The 24,555-nt window shown below is 38.8% G+C and overlaps 1 protein-coding gene across 1 annotated transcript in view; it reads left to right on the plus strand.

Annotated features, from left to right (window-relative positions):
• TTC27 (tetratricopeptide repeat domain 27) overlaps nucleotides 1-24,555 on the plus strand; it is a 176,772-nt gene that overhangs the window by 68,404 nt on the left and 83,813 nt on the right. The window contains exons 10-11 of the mRNA XM_040496473.1: nucleotides 3,005-3,118; nucleotides 21,454-21,549. Of these exons, the coding sequence (XP_040352407.1) occupies nucleotides 3,005-3,118; nucleotides 21,454-21,549 (210 nt within the window). The remainder of the gene's footprint in view (nucleotides 1-3,004; nucleotides 3,119-21,453; nucleotides 21,550-24,555) is intronic.

Here is a 24,555-nt window from a genome sequence, read left to right on the forward strand (position 1 = left end):
ATCTGTGTCCTGACACACCATTGACAAAGTGGTCAGTGCGGTTGGGAGCTGTAGGGGAGGACAGGTTTCCTTCCACCTTTTTAGGGCTGGGTCTGCAAATTAACCTGACGGATTAACGGGAGAAAAGCACACAGATTTATGTAGTATAGGTTTTTTTGTGACACGGGGGGCTTCATAAGGAAAAGAAGACCTGAAAAAGTTCAATCTGAGTATTTTATGCTCGGTCTGATGAAGAGTGGGCATCATGGAGGAGTGTGCAAGGTCGAAGAGTGAGTGTAAAGGATGCTCCTTTCTTCTGGGTGTAGGTAGGATATCTCTCACCTTGAGGGTTTTATGACCTGTTTCAGGGCAGAGGGGCAGGGGGAAGGTCGGAGTGATCTTCCTGCTTCTGCTGTTTCTCAGACTCCTTGGGCTTAAAATATTCAATATGCCCAGGTGCCATGTTTTGGCGAAACCATGTCCTGAACCCTATCAGAGGTTAGTGTCATCAACCTGTGTTCACTCTGGATGGTGACTTTCTGTTAGGGGTGAGAGAAGGTATCACAGGAGGAGAAATCCTGGAGGGGGCCACTTCTGTGGATACTCAGAGGCTTGCTAAGCTTTACCTATTCATATTTAATCCTCACAACCCGTGAGACATGGGAGTCACCACTGCTGTTTTAGAGAGGAGGTCAAGTAACTTCCCAAGGTCACCCATCCGGTCACCTCACATGGTGAAGCTGGGATTCTGAGCAAGCTCTGGCTGGCTTGGAGAATGTTCGTGCTATTCTCCAGAGCCCTCCCCTCAGCACTCTTCCATCCTGTCACAGGGTTACAGAGACAGTCCCTTTAATAAGGTGAAGAGAAAAAAATGCAGTGATGCGACCCATTGTGGGTTGTAGAATCACTTTGCAGATTCACTTGATGAAGAGTTCATTCCTTTGAAAATTCTTGAGATCAAGTAATGTTACACATTTTAAGTGGTTTTTTATGTCTTTTATACTTCATCGTGTATCTCTTTATAGTGCCACATACACCTATTTATGTTGATGAAGCCATTCTTCTTGCAGATTTTAGTTACTGAAGGCTGAGATAAGGGTATAGATTAATCTGGTAAAGCATATTTCAAGGGGATAAAATAATTTGCACAGTTAGTTATAGAAGGATAAGATTACCTAATAGACGTTGCATTAGAAAGTAGATTCTGTGAGGGCAGCCACTTTGTCTGTCTTTCTTGCTAGTTTGTCTGTGGGGCCTGTGCACACGGCCTTGCACAGAGTGGGTGCTCATGTGAATCCATGAATGAACACACTTTGGTGAGACCCCATTCTGTTGATTCTCCTCCGCCCTTATTCGTGGAGCTTTTTTTCACTCCTCTTCCCACTCTCCCTTAGCAAAGCAGTTTCCCAGCCTTCCTTACTGTGTCCTCCACTCATGTTGCTCTACCACTCTTTCCTGGGTAGTGTCATCATTTCCAGGAGGTAATCGTGTCTGGAGAGCATGGTGAAAAAACAAGATAAAGATGTTGTTCCAGAGACCAAGAGGCCAGATATTAGAATCTGCTTTTGCTATTAATAAATGTGGCTTAGAGCAAGCGGTCGAACCCTTTGGTGCTTTCTTTTCCTTTTTATTGTAAGGGAGTTGGTGTTGATTTGGAGTTGAAAATTCAAATGCCTAAAGGGGCCGGCAGTTAGCTCACGCGGTGCTCATGGAAGGTCTTCCTGCTAACTTCTAATGAGAATTTGGAGTTATAAATGAATTTGACCAAAGGTAAATAGCTGTGTATCTTAGCCTAGTGGTTCCTAAACTTGGCTACAGTTTAGAATGACCTGGGGAGTGTTTTAAAAAACACTTTTACCAGATCCTGCTCTCAGAGATCTGATTTACTTAAAATTTTGTTGAAAAACAAAACAAAACAAGGCAAAAGCTTCTCAGGTGCTTCTAACCTGCAGCTTGGTTTTAAATGATTAATTGGATTCTTAATTAACTAGGGTGTTTTCTACACTGACTTTTGGAAACAAGCAAATGATCAAGGATATGGTCAGCTTGCAGACAAATAAGCATTTTCCCTTGTTTTGCAGCAATCTTCACTGAAAGTTACAGTTGTGAATGATCATGGGGAGACAGTATTGGATTCTAGATCAGGAGCAGAGTGAAAATTGTGTTCGTTACATCAAGTAGCGCCTAATACATTCTCATTGTCATGCATTTTGCCCATTTCACTCACCTAGAACTTTTATTTTTTCCCAGTACATCTGTTGTCATATTCAGTGGTTTCTACTCCATTCTCTGAATGCTTGGCAGTCACAGCTTTCTGGGTTTAGGACCCAGTACTTGTATATCTGAGGTTTTGTTTTAGGCCAGTCTTTGTTAAGATGTGCCCTCTAGGAAAGCATTTTAACTAAATCGGAGACTTACTACCCTAACCAAGGCCAGAAAGCATTCTCATACATTTTAGTATTGTTTTCTGTAATATGTGTAGAAAGAAAGATCTTTTGCCTTTAAGTGAACAACTTAATTCTTAGGCATTCTGTGTACTTAAAGTTTGATTTACATTTGCATGTGTGAATTAGGATATTTTTTAAGTGAAAAGTTATGAGATTTCTAATGGTTTGTTTTTATGCTTGAGTTTGGGTGATTTTTAAAAATTTATTTCAAATTTGAGAAGGATATTTTTAGGTGGTTTATTTTCTCACATTTTTTAAATAACTCAGGAAATGAAAGACTTATTAATTCCTGTTGTGATATACTCTGCCCACTGTTTTATCTGGAAAGATTTTGATTTGTTCCTTAAGGGATTTATTCAATAGATTGGATCCACTAGGTTAAGTAATGACTGCTCAAATGAACACACTCTTCACAAAAATACTTGACAGCACGTTTTATTATTGTTTTTTACAGAGAAGATTTTCAAACCTCCAGTTGTATTCTGATACTTTTGGAAGAATGAGTTTTGTACTAATCAGAGAGCGATCACTGAGCTTATCCCTTCTTTTTGTGTTTTTTTCCCCCCCTCTTCTGACAGTTTTTGCTTTCACAACCAAAGTTTTGGGCCATTCAGACATCAGCCTTGATCCTCCGGACGAAACTTGAGAGAGGAAGCACACGCCGAGTGGAACGGGCGATGAGGCAGACGCAGGTGAGAATTCATGTGACAATTCTTGTTATTCTCCCAACTCTCTATTGCTATTAAAAAGCATACATCTGTGTTATAAATATAAGAGAATGGGATAGCTTTCATTTTGTTCGTTCTGGTATTATTTAGGGTATAGGTTCTAGAGTTCATTTGGCTCCAAAGCCCAGCTGTGTCACTTAGTAGCTCTGTGACCACATTATTTAACCTAAGGAAAACTGTTCCTCTGCTTACAACACTTCTCCCACTGGATGTGTGGGTCTTCCACACCAGGCATTTCTCCACTTCCCTGTGGATATCAACTGGGTGTCCTACACTTTAATTCAATTCTGACACTTCCTGGAATTAGTTCATACGCCCTAGGTTAAGGGCTCAGACCTACACCACTGTCCTCTACTTTAGATGCCAGTCTCAAGTCTGGTACTTCTGACTGACTGGCTGTAAATCGTGGGTTCTGACTCTCTCCTGGGGTCTGATAATTTGCTAGAATGGCTCACAGAACTCAGGGAAGCTTTACTTAACTATTAGTGGTTTATTATAAAGGATATTATAAAGGATACAGATGAACAGCCAGATGCAGAGGCACTTAGGGCGAGGTCTGGAAGCATCCTGAGCACAGGAGCTTCTCTCCTTGTGGAATTTGGGTGCATCACCCTCTCAGCATGTGGTAGGTGCACCAACCTGGAAACTCGCTAAATCTATTTGTTTTAGGGTTTTTATGGAGCTTCTGTTAATGTAGGCATGATTGATTAAGTCATTGGCCATTGGTGAATAACTCATTCCCCAGCCCTGCTCCCCTCCCCTGAGGGTGGGAGTGTGGCTCAGAGTTCAGCCCCAAAACTGCCTGGTTGGTTCCTGTGTCAGCTAGCTCCCATCCTTCAGGAGTCACCTCGGTATCTTGGCCTGAGGAATGGTGCGAGGGGCTTAGGAATAACAACAGATGTTCCTTTAAGGAAGCATGAGAGTTATGAGAGTTTTAGAGGAAGTTATGAGAGTTTTAGAAACTCCATGCTAGGATCCAGGGATGAAGACTAAATATGTACTTCTTAATATATCACATCTCACCTCTAAACTTCATTTTCATCATCTGCAAAAGAGGGTAATAATACAACTTGCAGCAAAGGTTTATGATGAGTATTTAAAGAGGCAATATAAGAGTTAATAAGATGTGGTTCCACAGGTACAGAATGTGTAAGGAGATAGAATTCATCCTAATGCAAAAATAATCAAAATTAATCTGCATTCAGGCATCATCTCCATTTAATACTAATGTTTATTCTCATCCAGTGACTAAATAGCATCTCTTTTCATTCTAATAAACTAATAACCATGATGCAAATTGATTGCCAAGAAAAATTAAAAATGTTACAAAAGATGTAGGATTTCATGAAGCCAATGAAACTGATATCTTAAAAAATTTATTTTTTGGGGTGTTTAGGTAGCTCAGTTTTGGTTAAGCATCTGGCTTCATCTCAGGTCATAATCTCCCCATTTGCAATTTCGAGCCCCGCATCAGGCTCTCCACTGTCAGCACAGAGCCTGCCTTGAATCCTCTGTCCCCTTCTCTCTTTGCCCCTTCCTTCTTCTTTCTCTCTGTCAAAAATAAATAAACATTTAAAAAGTACAAATACCTTTTTTTTTTTTTTTAATAATTGTAAGAACGATATGAGGAACTCCTACATGATGAGACCCTGGTCAAATTTTTTTTTTAAATTTTTTAATTTTTTAAAATTTACATCTGAATTAGTTAGCATATAGTGCAACAATGATTTCAGGAGTAGATTTCTTAATGCCCCTTACCCATTTAGCCCACCCCCCTCCCACAACCCCTCCAGTAACCCTCCGTTCTCCATATTTATGAGTCTCTTCTGTTTTGTCCCCCTCCCTGTTTTCATATTATTTTTGTTTCCCTTCCCTTATGTTCATCTGTTTTGTCTCTTAAAGTCCTCATATGAGTTAAGTCATATGATTTTTGTCTTTCTCTGACTGACTAATTTCACTTAGCATAATAGCCTCCAGTTCCATCCACGTAGTTGCAAATGGCAAGATTTCCTTCTTTTTGATTGCCGAGTAATACTCCATTGTACATATATACCACATCTTCTTTATCCATTCATCCATCGATGGACATTTGGGCTCTTTCCATACTTTGGCTTTTGTTGATAGTGCTGCTATAAACATGGGGGTGCATGTGTCCCTTTGAAACAGCATACCTGTATCCCTTGGATAAATGCCTAGTAGTGCAGTTGCTGGGTCGTAGGGTAGTTCTATTTTTAGTTTTCTGAGGAACTTCCATACTGTTTTCCAGAGTGGCTACACCAGCTTACATTGCCACCAGCAATACAAAAGAGATCCTCTTTCTCCGCATCCTCGCCAACATCTGTTGTTGCCTGAGTTGTTAATGTTAGCCATTCTGACAGGTGTGAGGTGGTATCTCGTTGTGGTTTTGATTTGTATTTCCCTGATGATGAGTGATGTGGAGCATTTTTTCATGTGTCAGTTGGCCATCTGGATGTCTTCTTTGGAGAAGTGTCTGTTCCTGTCTTTTGCCCATTTCTTCACTGGATTATTTGTGTTTTGGGTGTTGAGTTTGATAAGTTCTTTATAGATTTTGGACACTAACCCTTTATCTGATATGTCACTTGCAAATATCTTCTCCCATTCTGTCGGTTGCCTTTTAGTTTTGCTGATTGTTTCTTTTGCTGTGCAGAAGCTTTTTATTTTGGTGAAGTCCCAGTAGTTCATTTTTGCTTTTGTTTCCCTTGCCTCTGGAGACGTGTTGAGTAAGAATTTGCTGCGGCCAAGATCAAAGAGGTTTTTGCCTGCTTTCTCCTCGAGGATTTTGATGGCTTCCTGTCTTACTTTGAGGTCTTTCATCCATTTTGAGTTTGTCTTTGTGTATGGTGTAAGAAAGTGGTCCAGGTTCATTCTTCTGCATGTCGCTGTCTAGTTTTCCCAGCACCATTTGCTGAAGAGACTGTCTTGATTCCATTGGATATTCTTTCCTGCTTTGTCAAAGATTAGTCGGCCATACATTTGTGGGTCCATTTCTGGGTTCTTTAGCGTAAGTATTCTTAAACATCAGTGGGATCATGCAGTCTTTATTACCTTATATCTTGAGGTATACCTTATACTTAAGGTATAAGGTATAACAGCCTGATCAACTTTGCATGTTGGTACCTGTAGATCTAGTTCATTCATTCCGGTAGTTGTATGTTACTCTGCTAAAGGGAGGTGCTGTAATTTACTGAACCTATCCTTTATTTTTCAAGGTGCCCTTTAATTAATATTTTGGTTTTAAAACTGCCTATTAGGAGCTTTGGTACTGCACATGGTAAAAACATTTTAATCTACTCTGAAGGATCACAAATGAAAGATACATATTTTCCTCCAATTCCTAGCCCATTTTTTAGCAGTTTCTTTTTTTGTTGTTGTTTATGCTAGTGGTTTCCATCATAACTTTAAATATTACACTTGTATTATACTTCTTTAAATGCTTATATTCTATTTCTAGGTTTATCAACTTTAGATGGAATCTCGTGCCTCCACATTGTGAATTATGGATGAAATCAGTACACCTCTCATCCCCTCTTCCATTTTTATGCTTTTTTTGGGCAATTATTAGGGATTATTACTCTGCATTTTACTCTGTAATTGATGTCATCTGTGTTTCATCTATATGTTGATTTTTAAAATTTTAAATCAGTTTTACATTACAATTATGATTATATATGTTAATTATACAATCAAAACCTGTGATTATACCTATGGAGAAGAAGTTGAATGCTTTGTCTCTAAACTTTTGCTATTTGACATAGGCTGGCATGACAGCCTCCTTTTTTGCCTTTTTTTTTTTTTTTAACTTATTCTAGGTTGTAGTCAGCTGCTACTGTTTCTTTTTATTTCAGTTGGTACCTTCCTTGTTTTCCTTATTGTCTTTTTTATTACCTTTTGTGTAACTTTTCATATGAAGGAAGTGGGTGGTAAAATTTGAGTCTTTGTGAATGTATTTTTCCATCAGAATTTCTTAGTTGGGTTGGGTACAGAATTCTAGTTTCAAAATCATCTTTTTTCTAGGACTTTAAATGAGGTCATTTCTTTAATATCTTCTGACATCCTAATTTGCTGATAAATATGGCAGTTTGACTTTGTTCCATTTTAAGTGATATTTTTCTTCTCATTTTGAACACTTTTAGAATTTGCTCTCCATACTTGGAATTCTGGATATGTCTCAATGTGAGCATGGGTTCTAGCATCATACTACCTGCTTTCAGATGCTAGCTCTATCACGTCATAGCTGCTTTTGCCTTACACAAGCTACCTAATCTCTCTGTGACTCCGTTTCTTCATGTATATTATGGCATAAACGTACTTATTAGGATTATATTAATTAATATTTAGATCAATGTCTCTCATGCAGGAAGTACTTAACAAATGATATAACTATTATTATTTCTCTTGTTGGAGTACTTACCAGGTTCTTTAAGTGTGAACAATCACATCTCTATAGTTTGGGAGTATTTTCTTTTATTCTTTTTTTTTAATTAAAAAAAATTTTTTTTAATGTTTATTTTTGAGAGAGAGACAGAGCATGAGTGGGGCAGGGGCAGAGAGAGAGACAGGGAGACACAGAATCTGAAGCAGGCTTCAGGCTCCGAGCTGTCAGCACAGAGCCCGACGCCAGGGCTCAAACTCACAAACTGTGAGATCATGACCAGAGCCAATGTCAGATGCTTAACTGACTGAGCCACCCAGGCACCCCTCTATTATTTCTTTAATTATACTTTCTCTCCCTTTTTTAAAAAGCTTTTTTCTCTGGTTCAGTTCTGTAGACTTATGTGAGATCTCTTGAATTTATCTTGTATGACTCTTCTCTTCATGCTTTCTATCTCTTTGTACTTTTGCTTGATGTCATGGGAGATTTCTTTTACCCTTTTTTCTGTATCACTAGTTTTGATCATTAATATATTCAGCCTATCCTTGTAACTTTTTATTTTGACAACTCCCTTTCTTTCTTTTTCTTTCTTTCTTTCTTTCTTTCTTTCTTTCTTTCTTTCTTTCTTTCAATTTACAGTTAGTTTCAGGTGTACGATATAGTGATTTGAATCACAATCTTATGCCTTTTTTTTTTGTCAGTGCTCTATTCTTAATAACCTTTATTTCATTAAAAATAATATTTGACAATTATTTTAGTTTTCGGGAATTCTCTATTTTTCCAGTTTTTTTCTAATAGCCTTTTCTTGTTTCATTGATGCAGTGTCTCATTTAATTTCTTTGCACATTGTTCATTAGAATTTTCCATGAATTCTGTCTCCTCAGTAACAAATTATTTTATATGTTCATCTTGGCTGTTTTTTTCTCTTTCCTTTTCTTTTCTTTTCTTTTCTTTTCTTTTCTTTTCTTTTCTTTTCTGTGTTGTTGTTGTTTTGAGAGAGAGAGAGAGAGAGGAAGAGAATGCAAGCAGGGGAGACAGAGGGGAACAGAGGATCCAAAGCTGGCTCTGTGCTCCCAACAGTTAGCCCGTTGTGGGACTTGAACTCATGAACGGCAAGATCATGGCCTGAACTGAAGTCACCCAGGTGCCTTTTGGCCCTTTTTTTCTTGGTATTGCTTTTCCTTAAATGCCTGATAATCTCCAATGTTGATACTAGTGGTCATTGTGAACTTCCTCTGCAGTTATGTGGATCTCTTTGAGAGGCCTTTCCCTAGAATGGAAGGGCTGACTACAGACTGCACACCTGGCCAGGGTGTGTCTAACTGGCAGGCTTCTTTAGGGTTGCCAAGAATCTTCCTTCTGCACCTTCCCCTGGGGCCCTGAACTCTGGATCTGAGGTAATTATAACAGAGATGCTTCTTTTTTCAAACAGGCCCCATATATCCTCTTGCTGTATTTCCTTATTCCTTTCCTTCTGACAAGACCTGTAAGGTCTGGACAACACCCCCTAGATGGCGCATGCAAACAGTGTGCTTCAGCCTAGGGGCCAGAGATGGCGTCCAGGGGAGCTGGTAGCAGTGCCCAGATCCTAAGTGAAGAGCCGGTAACAAGAGATAGAGACCTTCATGAGGAGGAGCTTTTCTCAGTTATTGTCTGAAGCATCAGCCAGTGGTTGTGAGTCACAAAAGTCACAGATAGCCTAGAATAGTGGGTCACCCTCACCAGATTGAAGGCCCAACAGTTGAGCTCTGCACAGAGCAGTGAACTAAACAATTTGTGAGGTGTTGTTAGGCCACTGAGCTCAGGGAGGCCTCAGCAGATACAAAAGGCTTAGCATGCTTAGGAGAAGCACCTATTCATCAAGAACAAGTTGAAGTCTTTAAAGGATGGGATAGCAGGGTCAGAAAAAAGATCCAACAGTTCCAAATATGTGTGTGTGGTTGATAATATGTAAAATTAGCTCTGCAACAAATGTGTTAACACAGAGCCTCCCTTTCTGTCCTTAGACCACAGGCAGACCTTGGGTCAAGGCATCACATCAGAACTGCCCTTTGCACGTCGTCATAAAGAACATTGGGCGGGAAGGCAGTAGTTGGGGGCAGAGACGTAGCTTATGTGAATCATCTCAGCTTATAATCATTGTGTAAGTGCGTTGTCCTCTCAAAGAGATGGGGCTATGACCACAAGAAAGAAGGTAGGAGACCCAGCTGTAGTATGTAATATGTTAGTTATACTAAGCTGGAGGCATGTTCTCCGGGTAGGAGCTTCCCAGGACCCCCCAGTTTCTCAGCAAGATGTCCAGCTGTAGAGGATGCCATCCTGTGGCGTCCAGTGCCGGAAACTCCCCTTGGCATTCTCACAGGGGTGAGCGGCGAGGGATAGTTAATGTCCTCCTGTGACCTCCCATTCCTCAGCCAGATAATGACTGTGAGGGAAGGTGTCCCCGAGCAAACCCCGGCTTCTGACCTGTCTTAGCTTCATTCTGAGTTTTGTGAGAAGAGGATTTCTGAAATTGTTTTTTTTTTTTTTTTAATGTTTATTTATTTAGAGAGAAAAAGCCAGGGAGGGGCAGAGAGAGAGGAAGACAGAAAATCCCAAGCAGGCTCCCTACTTGTCAGTACAGAGCCTGACAAGGGGCTCAAACCCACGAACTGGGAGATCATGGCCTGAATTGAAATCAAGAGTCAGACGTTTAATCAGCTGAGCCACCCAGGAGCCCCTGAAGTTGTTTTATCCCTCACCTTATGAGAGAATTATACCACCTTAGGATCTTTATCATTTCTCACCAAGATTGTTGTAATCGTCCTTAGTTTTTCTCTTCACTGGTTGGTCCTTTTGTTGAAAAATTAACTGACCATTTGTGTATGATTTCTTCCTGGGTTGTGTTTCTGTAGCTATATTTGAGCATTTACTGAATTATATTATACTTTATTGGAAACCTTTCTGTCTTCACATCTAGAACGTGAGCTTCTTGAGGGATCAAGTTCTTTATTTTATTTATTTTTGTATTCTCAGAATAGGCATTCAGTGGATGTTTGCTTCATGTTTGAATTAGCTACTTATTAGCAGGGCTCTTTGAGAATTGGCTAAATTAAAGATTAAATTGTCATCTGGCACTTGAGTCATCCATGAGCTGTACAGACCAGTCCTTTTTCATATCATTCCAGTCCAGATCTTCAGCCCAGTGCCAGAGCTAACAGTAACAGAACAATCACCGTGATCACAGAGGTTAGCTTAGTGTTCTCAGAGGGTAGTAATTTCCAGTTTTGTTGGTTGTAATGTTTTAGCGGGTGGGAAAAGAGATAAAGAGATGTCAGTTTTTTCTTACAGGGTTTCCTAAAACATGATGACTTTCAAGTATAAATTACTACCTTTTGAGACCATTAGAAGTGATAAGGGAACTAGAGTCCATGAATTTACTCAGTTAACTGGGAGTAGGTTCACTCTGTATTTCTCAATGTACGAAAAAACCAACACTTTTTCTTTATATTACAAACTGGTCATTTGTTCTGCATTAAAGAATGCTCTCTCATATTTTAGTGTCTCAGGATATGACTGTGCTCTGATATTTTCATGTATCTTCATAAAAGCACATCCACATTCATTGTACTTGACAGGCTTGGTATTGACCTTGATGTGTGACCATTCTTGTGAGTGGGGAGTATACATACCACTGCCATTGTGGAGCCCTGGAAGAAGGGGATGGGGGATGGGCACATAGTGTAGTAATTCAAACTGATTGTGGTTATGCTGGGCTTGCCTAATTAGTGGGTATAGCTTCAAAATTTGAGAAATTACATTTGATATTTATACTTATTTTAAGTATCCTCTCCTAAATACAAGGTGCTTGTAAGGATAGATTGAAGTTTAGAGCTTTTCAAGACCCTTTACACTTCTGCTTCGGTAAAATTTAAGAACAGGTTTCAATAAGGAATCTTTTCATTGTAAGGGACAGAAACCCCATCAAACTGGCTGTAAAGAAGGAAACATATTGGCTGTTAGAACTGGGAAATCTTGGGGTATTCCAGTGTCAGCGATAGCTGAGATTTAGGGGCTCAACCAGATCATCAGCTCTTTCTCTTTCTGTCTTTTCTCACCTGTGTTTTCCCATCTCTGCTTTTCTCTGCCTGCTTCAGTATCAGAATGTCTGTTGTCAGAAAGGCACCAGCTTTCATTGTCCACAGACCTCCCAATCCAAGAGGAAGAGAGGTCAAGTATGATGGCCAGGGTTAAGCCCCCTAATCTCTTGTGCTTCACTCCTCTGTAGAACAGAGAGAGCAGGAAGTAGAGCCTGCCTCATACAGATGTTGAGAGATTCAACGAGTTAATTTTCGTGAAGTACTTGCAATAGTGCCAGGCATATAGTAAACCCTCAATAAATCTGGACTGTTGTTATTATCTGCACTTTACAGGAGGGAAAGTTTAGGTACAAGAAAATAAAGCTGCCCAATCCTTCATATAACTTACTAAAAGCAGTCATTACTACCTGGAAAATCTGAAAACTTTGGGATAATTACAGTGCTTCACATTTAATATGCTGAGTCATGCCATTGAGTTTTTAAAAAATCTGAGAGAGAACATGTCCATTCTGACTCTGTTCTTCACCTGCATGAGTAATCATTTGCGGCATTTGAAAGTTGCTGAAAAGCATACTAGGATTTGCTCGTGTGATTGTAGCTGTGCTTCTATTTGTTGGAAGGATTATAGTTAACCGCTGTTTATTTAGAATTGTGTCTAGTTACCACTCTTTACTGAACACTTAATATGCTGGGTGCTAAATAAGTCTAGCTTATCGGCATTATCTACATTTTTATTAATGAGGGGCAAAGGACAGAAATTTTAAGTGACTTACCCAAGGTCTTATAGCTGGGCTAGAATTCAAACCAGGTCTGGTCTCCCCTGGATTTTGAAGTTCTTGCTTTCCAAGGGAATCCAACATGCTGTAGTGTTCTGAGGAAGCTACGAGAACTGGCTTAAAAAAAGATATCAATATAATAAGACTTGGCATCGTCTAGAGGAAAGGAATTGAATGAGCACAGGCAGGAAGAAGTGAATAGAGGCTTTTGTGAGAGAGGCTTGGGTTGCAGAACTCTGCCTCTTCAGGCCAACAGTTGAGGTGAGAGGGGAAGGAAATGGAACACTGCCACTGTCAGGATGAGGTGCTATGAGGGAAGAGGACATGCACAGGGGCGAGTGAAATTGGCTTCTGCCAAGGCCAAGTAAAGAGGCTGTCCTGAGGGACATGGCTAGGCTGAAACCAGGATATGGATTTCATAATAACAGTTTGGTACAGAATAGGCAATGATTAGTTCAGAGACAAGTGAAATAAAAGTGGGACGAGTTTTTAATATTCATTTATTTAATTTTTAATTTAAATCCAAGTTAGTTCACATACAGTGTAAGAATAATATCTACAATTAACTAAAAAAGGTGTTAATATTACTCTTCCCTTTTCCAACCATATAGCTGTATGAGGCCATGTTTATTTATTTTTGAAAAATTGAGGGCACAAGTTGGGGAGGGACCCAGAGAGAGGGACACAGAGAATTCGAAGCAGACTCCACACTGACAAGCAGAGAGCCTGATGCGTGGCTCGAACTCACAAACCCTGAGATCATGATGTGAGCAGAAATCGGACTCTTAACCGACTGAGCCACCCAAGCGCCCCTAAAATGATCTTTATTATTAGCAGTAAAAAATGTTTTTGAAAAGCCTAGAAAGTTACAGAAAAGTGAACGATAGGAAGCAGCAAAGGAACTTCCTGAAAGGATAGAAGAAAGCACACCCACTGAAGCACACTTCCAAGGTGGCCCTAAACGATAACTCTGGTTGGATTCCAGGTAGGGACATGCTGAAGTTCTGTGGACAGAGTCGGATTGTGTTGACTAAATGGACACATCAGTTTTCCCTGGGAGAAAACCCTGTGTGCATCCTAACAGCCTTGTGCAACGTTACCAAAACTTGCCTGAACACGGGAGCACTTCTGAGGTGCTTGTGAAAGTATAGCTCTTCAGCCTAGTCCTCAGAGCTTCGGGGTCAGCGTTGGGGTGGTGATTATGGGTGCTTTTGAGAAAGACTGCCTTAGGCAGAGGTAGGCTGTTAATCTTTAGTAGCTCCAGATGTTTTTCTGTCTCGTGCCTGCCCCAGGACTTAGAGAACAGAGGCTAAAAGGTCATTTACCCAGGTCTGGAGGCCAGAGTTGTGATTTAATGGGAGACTGAGTGCCAGGAGGAACCTTAGAGGTGAGTGTTATTAAGTGTCACAGAATCTGGGGCCAATTGACATTGAGCTCTGAAGAACAGGAGCTTGGCATTGGACACCCACCAAGGAAGGTAGGGTGTATTTATTAAACTTAACTCTTTAACTTTTTTTTAGAAAAGATGATGCTAGGAGTTTAAAACTTTCACTTAGATTTTAATAATAAATATTTGGTATTCTTTTGCGGTTTTATAATCCTTGCAGATTATAAACAAGCCAACTTGTGTTTTCATTTCCTAATTTTTATTCTTACTAAATTTTTAAATATTTATTTTGGAGAGAGAGAGAGAGAGAGAGAGAGAGAGCGCATGAGAGTGGGAGGGACAGAGAGAGAGGGAGACTCAGAATCTGAAGCTCCTGGCTCTGAACTGACAGCACAGGCACCCCTCATTCCTAATTTTTCAAGACAAGAGGTTAAAAGAATTTCTAAGTATTTCCTTAAACACTAAGCAAGGAGAAGTTTGGGGAGAAAGTTCGAGGTGGGTGGGTGTGGGGAAGGCATTAGAGATAGTGTATCTGCTAATTCTAAGGCAGCAGTTCTCAAAGGGTGATTTGTGGAACCCTGGGGGTCCCCAGACCATTTCAGTATATCTACAGGTTAAAATCATCTCTGTAATAATAATACTGGGGTGTTATTTGCCTTTGCACTCTGTTCGTACATTGGGTCAGAAGAGGCAGTGGGGGTGGCAGACTGCTGGCTCCTTCACCTGAATGAAGGTGGGAGGCAGCAAACCTGTGTTGGTAGTCATCCTATGCTTCACTGCCATGCATTCGGTTTCCAAAAAAAAAAAGTTTTATTTATGAATGCCTTTGATAAAGCAATAAATATTATCTTATTTATTTATTAAAGTTTGTTTATTTTGAGAGAGGGAGGGAGGGAGAGACAGACAGACAGGGCATGAGAATATCCCAAACAGGCTCTGCGATCAGCACAGATCCTGACTCAGTGCTCGATCCCACGACTGTGAGATCATGACCTGAGCCAAAATCAAGAGTCAGATGCTCAACCAGCTGAGCCGCCCGAGCTCCCAATGTTATTTTATTAAGTCTTTACCCTTGACGGTGTCTTTTGGAATATTCTCTGTGATGAAATGGGGTGTACGAGGAAACACTTACGCTCCATGCTAACATACCGTGGTTGTCTCAGGAAAAAGCTGAACTAGTTGTTTTGCCCATGGAACATGATTTTTACTTGAAAGAACTACTGATAACGTTGGGGTGTTCAAACTTAATTATTTGGCAGAAATTTTCTCAAAAAAGCAATGAAGTGAGCTCATCACTTCAAGGAGAGAAATTGACAGTAATTTGTTACTAGTGATAAAATCTTGAGCTTTTAAAGATGAGAGTTTTGGGAAACTTGGATCTGTCCCTGTGAACTTGATGGTTTCCCAGTGTTTCAAGTATTGGGATCAGAGTTTTCTGAGGAGATTGTTGGTGATACTAAGGTATATATATTTTTTAATATTATGTGAAATATATCACATGTGGAAGATGTGTACATTTTCCAAATGACTAATACAGATGGTAAAAAAATCAAGCCTCTGTAAAAGATCCATTCAAGCTTTAAGTTAGATCAGTGAGTGTTTTTGTATGTTTATTTGTTTTTTTACCAGTGTATTTTGCTGTAACAAAAGTTCATTGATAAGATTTCAAATTCCACATTGTAGGTAATGCTGAGAAGCTACTACATGTTGAATTTTGGTGTAATATCATAGAATAATCTCTACAATTAACTGAAAAAGGTGTTAATATCACTCTTCCCTTTTCCAACCACATAGCTGTATGAGGCCAAATTTTCTTCCTAAACTTCAATCAAAATATCTTATTGCAATAAATTGACTAGAGAAGCAGGTTTGAGATTTTTAGATGTCATCTATTAAGCAAGACATTAAAGAGATGTCCAAAAATGTAAGACATTGCCAATCTTTTCAAGACTTAAAGTTGTTTTTCCTAAAGACATGTTATTTATGTTAATATAATGCATCTATTATTTTGTTTTTTGTTAAAAAAATTTGTAATGCTTATTTATTTTTGAGAGAGAAAGAGAGCACGAGCCGGGGCGGGACAGAGAGAAAGAGAGACAGAGGATCCAAAGCGGGTTCTGTGCTGACAGCAGAGAGTTCAGTGTGGGCCTTGAACTCACAAATCATGAGATCATGACCTGAGCCGAAGTTGGACGCTTAACCAACTGACTGAGCCACCCAGACGCCCCTATTACTTTATTTTAAAATGGATTAATAAGTATTTAAATTTTTCTCAGTTTTAATTTTTAATATAACTGTTGATAGATTATAGCCCATACAAACAAAAGCTCTTTGAAGTCCCTAACAATTTATAAGAGTTTAGAGTTGTCCTGAAACCAAATAGTTTAAGACTATTGACCTAAGGTATGACTAAGGGGAGTGCTTCCTTGGGGACTATCTTTTATGTTCATCTATTTGCTCTGGAATCATAAATAAAGGCATCCACGTTCTCCCAGTCCCCATTAGTAGACCCAGTTTCTATCATCCCACACACTGAAGTCTTTTCTGTGTCTGGAACAAGAAGCAATAATTGAAGTTCTTGACCAGGCCACGCCCTGACTCCCATGTTATGGGATTCAGGTGGGGAAAAAAAACAATTATGGAGTTCTGAATATTTTTCCAGTGAGAAGGTGCTTTTTGTTTTCACAGCCCTGGTAATTGCCCACTTAGTTATAAGGTGAGGTTTTAATGAAGCTATCAACTTGGTCTTTGGAATCAAGCAGTCTTATTTATTTTATGACTTTATGACTTTGGGCAACTCATTTTTATCTCTCTGAGTTACAATTTCCTATACACGAGGTAAAATTGGGCTAACAATAGGTTTAATGGTGTTAATACAGAGTATTTGTAATAGGTTTTAATTCTCATTCCCCTTGATCCTATTGGAAGTTCTCTTGGACTTGAGGGTTTGAGGCAGTAGTCAGCTTGACTACTCTATTTGTAAATCATAGCTGAATGACTGCAGACTCCTGTCAGAGGAAGCTATTCAGCCCAACTGTTGGATATATTTGATTAAGTACATCTTTTAATAATAAATCCAACCCTCCTTTTTACACACACATATGCACAGAGATGGTACAACAAAGCAAGGTGATTTGGCATATGATCAATCATACCTTTTAGATTATCAGCTAATTTCTACTTGGCTCTTCAGAAAGATGATAAACACTTTGATATCATGCTAGCAAGAATGAATAGCTTTCAGTGAGAGGGTAGGTCCTTAGGGACTAGCTCTGTTCTTTTGAAGATATGTGTGCCATACTTTTAGATATGAGCACATAAATAAAGTCTAAATCATACCAGACTTTGTACAGAATTGTCCTTCTATACTAAATCATTCTCCATGTGCTAATTTTAAAATGTAGGCTTCATCTTCCCTATTTTTTTTTTTTTTTGTGGAAGTTCTTTTTCTACTGAAAACAGAACACTGAAAAGACAAGGCACATCGTTGCTTTCTGTGGTTTTATTCTTTTATTCCCTGTTGCATAGAAATATCTTCTGATCTGTGGTACTAAGGTTCCTGGAAGGTTTGAGAGTGGTTTTTGCATGAGGTTAGGGAATCCATATGCCCAAGTACATTTTCTCAAAGGATGCTCAAAGTATAAATGCTTTGAGGTGGTGTTTGGGGATAAAATGACATTTAAAGGGAGCCTTAACATTTGATAACAGTCTCATATCATAATGTGTATACATCACAAAATTATTGTTGGTGTGTCCCAGCAGTCATGCCTGGATTTTCTGTGAGTTGGCTCTTTCCCCACCTGTGGACCAAGCCCTAGACTATTCCTCACTCTCTTCTGTCACCATCCTGGACTATGCTCTGTCTTGCTTTCATTTCTCAATGATTCAATTCTTAATGGTGGGTTTAGGATATATATGCTTGTCTTTCTCTCTCTCCATTTTTGGCATTATCATCTTTCCTTAAAGACCACCTCCTCCTATCAGTTTTAACTTATAATCAAGAGCCCATGACTTTCAGATGTGAAATTCATGAAATTTAGAAACCAGAAAGAGAAAATGGTGCAAAGGTAAGACCCTGCTGTAGAGACTACTTACCTACATTTCTGGGAGTACGTGTAAGCTTGCAAAGTTCCAGTTTTGCACAGAATGCATTGTTTGTGTCCGTGTTCATGCACATAGATATACACAGTAGTGGTTGAGGCCCCAATTCCATTCACTCCTGTTCTCCTAGTACTGAATGTCCTACGTTGTCTTCCAAACTATCTGGATGTTTGATTTACCACTAACAAATCTTGTGTTCAGTTGATGGTGCAAACCTCCTCAAATGGATCAAAATACTCTTTTGATAAAGCCCTGTACCCACTGAATGTTGGAAGTGCAGACATCATTTCATAGATGAGTACCATTATGGTTTAACGACTTGCTTGTTGGAGATAAACCTAGAACAGAATCCAGGTCACTTACACCTTCCAGCACTGTTTTTCCTGTAAAACACTTGAGTTTATTTGTATATAATAGAATTATTTACCATGCCTATAAATGATTCCAGTTGTTTGAATAGAGTGGAATTATTTCAGAATGAGTTGCTAAAAAATCTTGCTCTGAAAAATCTAGAGATGTACTGTAAATATGTCCCTGTATGTATAGTGAATTAGCAAATAAAGAGTTCTTTCAATTCAGTAGAGGAAATAGGCAGATAACAGTATACCATCATCCCTTTCATTTGTATATTAATTTAATGTTCTTAGTTTTATGGGTGGGTAAATCTTATTTAGGAGGTCATCATGCTTAAAGTAGGCAGAAGTGTATTCTGTGCAGGAGTGGAAAGTAGGTTAGAATTCTGTTTTTAATCAGTATCATACTTATGGCCTAATCAAGCTCTTTTTAAGCATGACTGTACTTTTACAGGGGCTTATTCATGGGATCCAGCTCAAATAAGTGTTGGTTTTCTGATCTGTCTCCTGTGATTTTGGAGAGTATCTGAGAATATCAGAGATGCTGAAATACTCTGAGATCATCTAAAGGTATCTGAGAGTATCTGAAATATGTAATAAATCTGATCATTAATCAGGAGGTTTTTACTGAGCATTTTGATATATTTTAGCTAGATGCAGTACCTAAGGCAAGCAACATGAGGGTTTTTTTGAAAATAAAGTGTTTTGCATGTAGTTAGAACTGTATAAAAGTAGGTGTTATGTATTGATTTTGGCTTTTATTATTATAATAAGCATTAGTTATTTTTTTCTTTCTAAAGAAAGAAAAAGAATTGATAAAAGGAAAATTTGCCCCCTTTTGATGAATTAATTCAGCGAAACTTTTATTTATGTATTGTAACCATATGTATTCAGCTAGAAGTTTTTCTTCTCTTCCTCTTACGACTAAACAGCTTTGGGCAGAAGCATGCAACCTTTTTGCTATTAAGTTTCTCTGAAGTAAGGCCAGAAAGCTTTAAAAATATTTTGACCAAGATGGTTTAAGAGTCTGGTTATGTCTCAGTTTGTTCTGATGGACTTGATTGAATAACATCTTGGATTGTCAAAGAAATGATGTAATGAGTATTTTCTCATTCTACAGGACATTCTTAGGCTAACATATGTATCTCCCTCCTAGTAAAATACAGAGAACCCCCAATTTAAGAGTTTTCCTGCTTAGAAACTGATCTCCTTGTCTTGGGTTTGTACTCTGGGGTATGTTAGATTCTCTTTTTCTTTCTTTTGAGGAAGTTTAGACTTGAGATCTCATACTTTCTTTGAGATTTTCAATTGTAAAAATTAATTTCATAAAAATTTGAAATAATTTCAAATTACAGACAAGTTGCAAGTACAACTATTTTTTTGTATCCTGAAGAATTTGAAAGTAAGTTGCCAACATGGTACTTCATCATCCTCATACTAAGACGTTCTCCTACATTGACCACAATATGTATGTTGAAATCAGAAAATTAACATTGACCTATGGGTTACCGCCTAATCCTCATAGGATAGGCCTGTGAAAACTAGTCAACTGGCAAAACAAACAAACAAACAAACAAACAAACAAACAAAACCAAATTAGAGTACTGCAGTATGTAGAATAGGTCATGATAATTCATAGTTGAGAGAAGATCTAAGTATATGTCAGAAAAATATGTATACTTACAATAAATTGAATGACATATTAAGAGGCAGGTGAAGATGATTGTGGTAATGGGTCCATTATGCATGTATTTGCTTAGGAACTCCAGAGGATGGCTGCATTCACTTTGATGCTGAATATGTGAACTCTTTCGAAGACTGATCATTTGACCACTGGATGGTGCCAGCCTGTGACTTGGCAGTTGGCCCTGGTACCTTTTCGCAGACTCAGCTATCTTGGTCTTAATGGTCTGCTTCTTGATGTAGCTTCTGGGAGTTCAGTGGTATTTCGGTACAGCAGAGGGACTCTTCAATATAATGGAGCTTGCAGCTGTCCACTATACCTTAAGGATGGTCTTGCCTGAGTGAATGTCTTGCCTTATAGATCTGTTGCTGAAGAGTAAGAAAACTCACTGTGACCAAATAGACCCACCTTTTGCTTTCACTTTATTCCTGAGAAAGTAGTCCAGAATGAAGTTCTTCATATAATTTTTCTCTGATTTAAATTTTTTTTAATGTTTATTTTTGACAGAGAGAGAGAGAGAGAAACAGAGCATGAGCAGGGGAGGGGCAGAGAGAGAGGGAGACACAGAATCTGAAGCAGGCTCCAGGCTCTGAGCTGTCAGCACAGAGCCCCACGCGGAGCTCGAACTCACAGACTGCGAGATCATGACCTGAGCCGGTCAGACGCCCAACCGACTGAGCCACCCAGACACCCCAATTTTTCTCTGATTTATATTAGCAAATGCCATTGTCAAAGTGAATCATGGTTGTGAAATAGATACACTAAAGAACGCTTTGTCTGCGGTGCTTGGGGGGCTCAGTCTGTTAAGTGTCCCGACTCTTGATTTCGACCCAGGTCATGATCTCAGTTTCATGAGTTTGAGCCTTACATCCAGCTCTGTGCTGACAGTGTAGAGCCTGCTTGGGATTCTCTCTCTCCCTCTCACTCTGCCCCTCCCCTGCTCGCACTATCTCTGTCTCTCTCAAATAAATAAACTTAAAAAAAACAACAACACTTTTTCATAGAAAAGGTAAAAAACCTGATGAAGTAATACTAGTTCTCTGAAAGAATCATTATAGGAAATCTTAGTTTTAAACTTTTTAATGTACATGTTTAGGTAAATGTTAGTTAATTTTAAAGTTTTTTATTTAAAAAAATTTTTTTTAACTTTATCTTTGAGAGAAAGAGACAGAGTGTGAGTGGGGGAGGGGCAGAGAGAGGGAGACACAGAACTGGAAGCAGGCTCCAGGCTCTGAGCTGTGAGCACAGAACCTAACGTGGGTCTCGAACTCAGTGAGCGGTGAGATCATGACCTGAGGTGAGGTCGGACGCTTAACTGACTGAGCCACCCAGGCGCCCCTAATTTTAAAGTTTTTTAATCATTTGAAGAAATTCAAGAAAAAATTTACATATTTCATCACCTTATCAAAGTGACTCATGTTCTTTGTTGTTTATATGTCCATTTGTATGACTTTTACAGTGAGAATCTCATTTGTATTAAAACATTATTACACATATAGATTCTGATTATGATACATTTTCTTAAGGCTCTTGCAGACCAGTTTGAAGATAAGACTACATCTGTATTGGAACGTCTGAAGATTTTCTATTGCTGTCAAGTACCCCCTCATTGGGCCATTCAGGTATTTTTGTTGCTGTTTGTCATTGGGTATGGAAAATACTTTGCATTTGAAAGATAAATGCATTAGCAAAGAATGATTTTCAGTTTATGTTTGAGTTTGCAAATATTTCAGTGAAAAGAATAAAAGTATCTAGCTGGGGATTGCCGATTACTTCACATTGCTCTTTTGGTAAAGTGATATTAAACTTAAAAAAAATTTTTTTTAACGTTTTATTTATTTTTGAGACAGGGAGAGACAGAGCATGAACAGGGGAGGGTCAGAGAGAGGGAGACACAGAATCTGAAACAGGCTCCAGGCTCTGAGCCGTCAGCCCAGAGCCCGACGCGGGGCTCGAACTCACGGACCACGAAATCATGACCTGAGCCGAAGTTGGCCACTTAACCAACTGAGCCACCCAGGCGCCCCTTAAACTTTTAAAACATTTTAAAAAGAATTTAGAACTAGATTAAATAGAATTCTTGAAATTAAGTAGTGGAAGAACCACAGAAGCTTTCATTTTCAAAGTAACTTTTTATATTTAAAAGCCTTTTTGAGGGTGCCTAGGTGCTCAGTTGGTTAAGTGTCTGACTTCGGCTCAGGTCATGATCTCGTGGTTTGTGAGTTCGAGCCCTGTGTTGAACTGTCTGCCGTCAGCACAGAGCCCACTTCAGATCCTCTTTCCCCCCTCCCTGCTCACATGCACTCTCTGTCTCTCTCAAAAATAAGTAAACATTAAAAATTATAATAAAATAAAAGCCCTTTAGGACCTTTTACCAGATAACGAACCTTTTAACCAAGTTGTTTACCAAAGCAACTTAAAGCATTTGTTTCTTGCTCTATATTGTGAGATACCCTTGACTACTTTCCTTGTTCTGAGATATGAAAATACCTAGCATAGCTCCTAAAGCTCCAGATTGGGATTGAGATTCAGGACTTTGCCTCATGGTTCTCCTGGCTATGGTGTGGTTCCCTATTTTGTAAAATTTTTATCACTGAAGGCAACCTAGGTACCTGGTCCAGTTTCTTAATATTACAAAGACGCCCAAACTGAGGCCCCGTCCAGTTGACTGTTATTTTCCAATGTGGATCACACAGCTGTTCAGAAAGTAGGTCTCTCATTTCCCAGTTTTAGTCTGGTTTCCCTCCTTTGCTTATTGGAAAGGTGTAATTAAAACCAGCTTTTACTGCATACTTAGTATGATATCAGCATGCATTTTGTTCTACATTTTGCACGCATTATAATATTTTATTGGAACAATTTTGTGACATATTCTTATTTTATAGATGAGGAAGCTATGGCACTGAGAAGTTAAGTAGAGTCAAATGGGGCCAAGGCAAAATCTCTAGGTGATTTAGTAAGTATTGTCATTTTAGCTAGCTTCCTGTCCTCTCTGTCATGGATTATGCACATAGGTGGTGATTTAGAATTATAAATGCCAACCCACCATTCAATGACTCTGAATCCCCATTAGATTTTTTGGAGTATGTCATTTTTTTTTTTTTTTTTGAGAGAGGGTGCAAGTGAGCGAGGGGTAGAGAGAGTGAGAGCAAGAGCGAGAGTGAGAGAGAGAGAGAGAGAGAGAGAGAGAGAGAGGAGGAGAGAGGGGGAGAGAGGGGGAGAGAGAAGCAGGGCTCACCCAGGGCTTGTGTTTTTACCCGAAGTGGAGCTTGTGTTCACTCGAAGTGGGTTTCAAGTTCTCCTGATGTGGGTCTCGAACTCATGAACTGTGAGATCATGACCCGAGCCAAAGTCAGATACTTAATGACTGAGCCAGCAGGTGCCTGAGTATGTCATACAAGCACAGGGTAAACTAGGGAATTTATTACACATTGGAATTCACTTTGTCTATTGAAGGCGTCTCAATATAATGGGAAAATAAAGAGCTTTGTTATATTATCCTAAAAGGAATACCTTCTTTAGCAAGAAGGTGTTAACAGCTGGAACTTTTTGGCATGTTTTTGACCCTGATCTGTGAAATTTGTTAAGTGCTTTGTACTGTGTGGTTTGTGGTGGATAAATATTTCAGATTCTGAGCCATTATTATGACAAAACATGTATGTTGAGGATATAGCTTTCAATCTGTTTCCTAACAGAAGCATTAGGAAAATTAAATACTGTTCAAATAGAATTTAGATGAAATGTTTATTTTATCTGCTTAGGAAGCTGTGGATTTTAGGATCTTTACTTTATCTTTAGATAAACATCCTCTTTCATTAACAGATTAAATAATTTTTTTCTTTCTATAATTATAGGGAGTAAAGATCAAAAAATAATAGCATAGTTTATTGTAAAAAGAAACTGTCTTTATTCTGTCACTAGCTAGCCATAACAATTTAGATGCCATAACTTTCCTCATCCATTATAATGAGAAGATTAAACTGCTTACTGCATGAGCACAAAGATTTATTCCAGCACCCACATATTATGTTCAACTTTATAAAATGTCCAAATATATTTAATAGCCAAATTCTCCAAAATTCATGGCATAAGGAAGAATTAGAACATTCCCTTTATTAATTTGTTAATATATTAGCTTATAAGTTTCAGGTATATTTCATTTTACTTTCTAATTTTGTCAACCCAGATTTTCCATATCCTTTGGCTTCTTAACTCTTAAATATGTATTGAATTTTGAAAGAATACTAAAGTTGTATTGAAGAGAAAAGAACACAGTTCTCACTAATATGAAACCATATAGTATTCAAGAACCTCACCTACTTTTTTTTTTTTTTTTTAAGTAAGCTCTATGCCCAACGTGGGGCTTGAACTAACGACCCTGAAATCAAGAGTTGCATGCTCTACTGACTGAGCCAGCCAGGCACTTTTTAAACCTTTCTAATATTTTTCCTGTTCTTGGAGGATGAACTATTTATAAACCACAATATGTTTATCTTTTGATATGTTTAACCTTCACTGACCTTGCCACAACTTGCCCCCTTTTCATCTGCCAAGGGCTGGGAAATAAAGTAAGTTTTTTAGAATGTGCTTAAAATAAATCTAAGTAGACCTGAATGAAAAAGACCCAG

Source organism: Herpailurus yagouaroundi, unplaced genomic scaffold, assembly GCF_014898765.1.
Source record: "Herpailurus yagouaroundi ecotype Mexico unplaced genomic scaffold, PumYag 188, whole genome shotgun sequence".
NCBI classification, from domain to species: domain Eukaryota; kingdom Metazoa; phylum Chordata; class Mammalia; order Carnivora; family Felidae; genus Herpailurus; species Herpailurus yagouaroundi.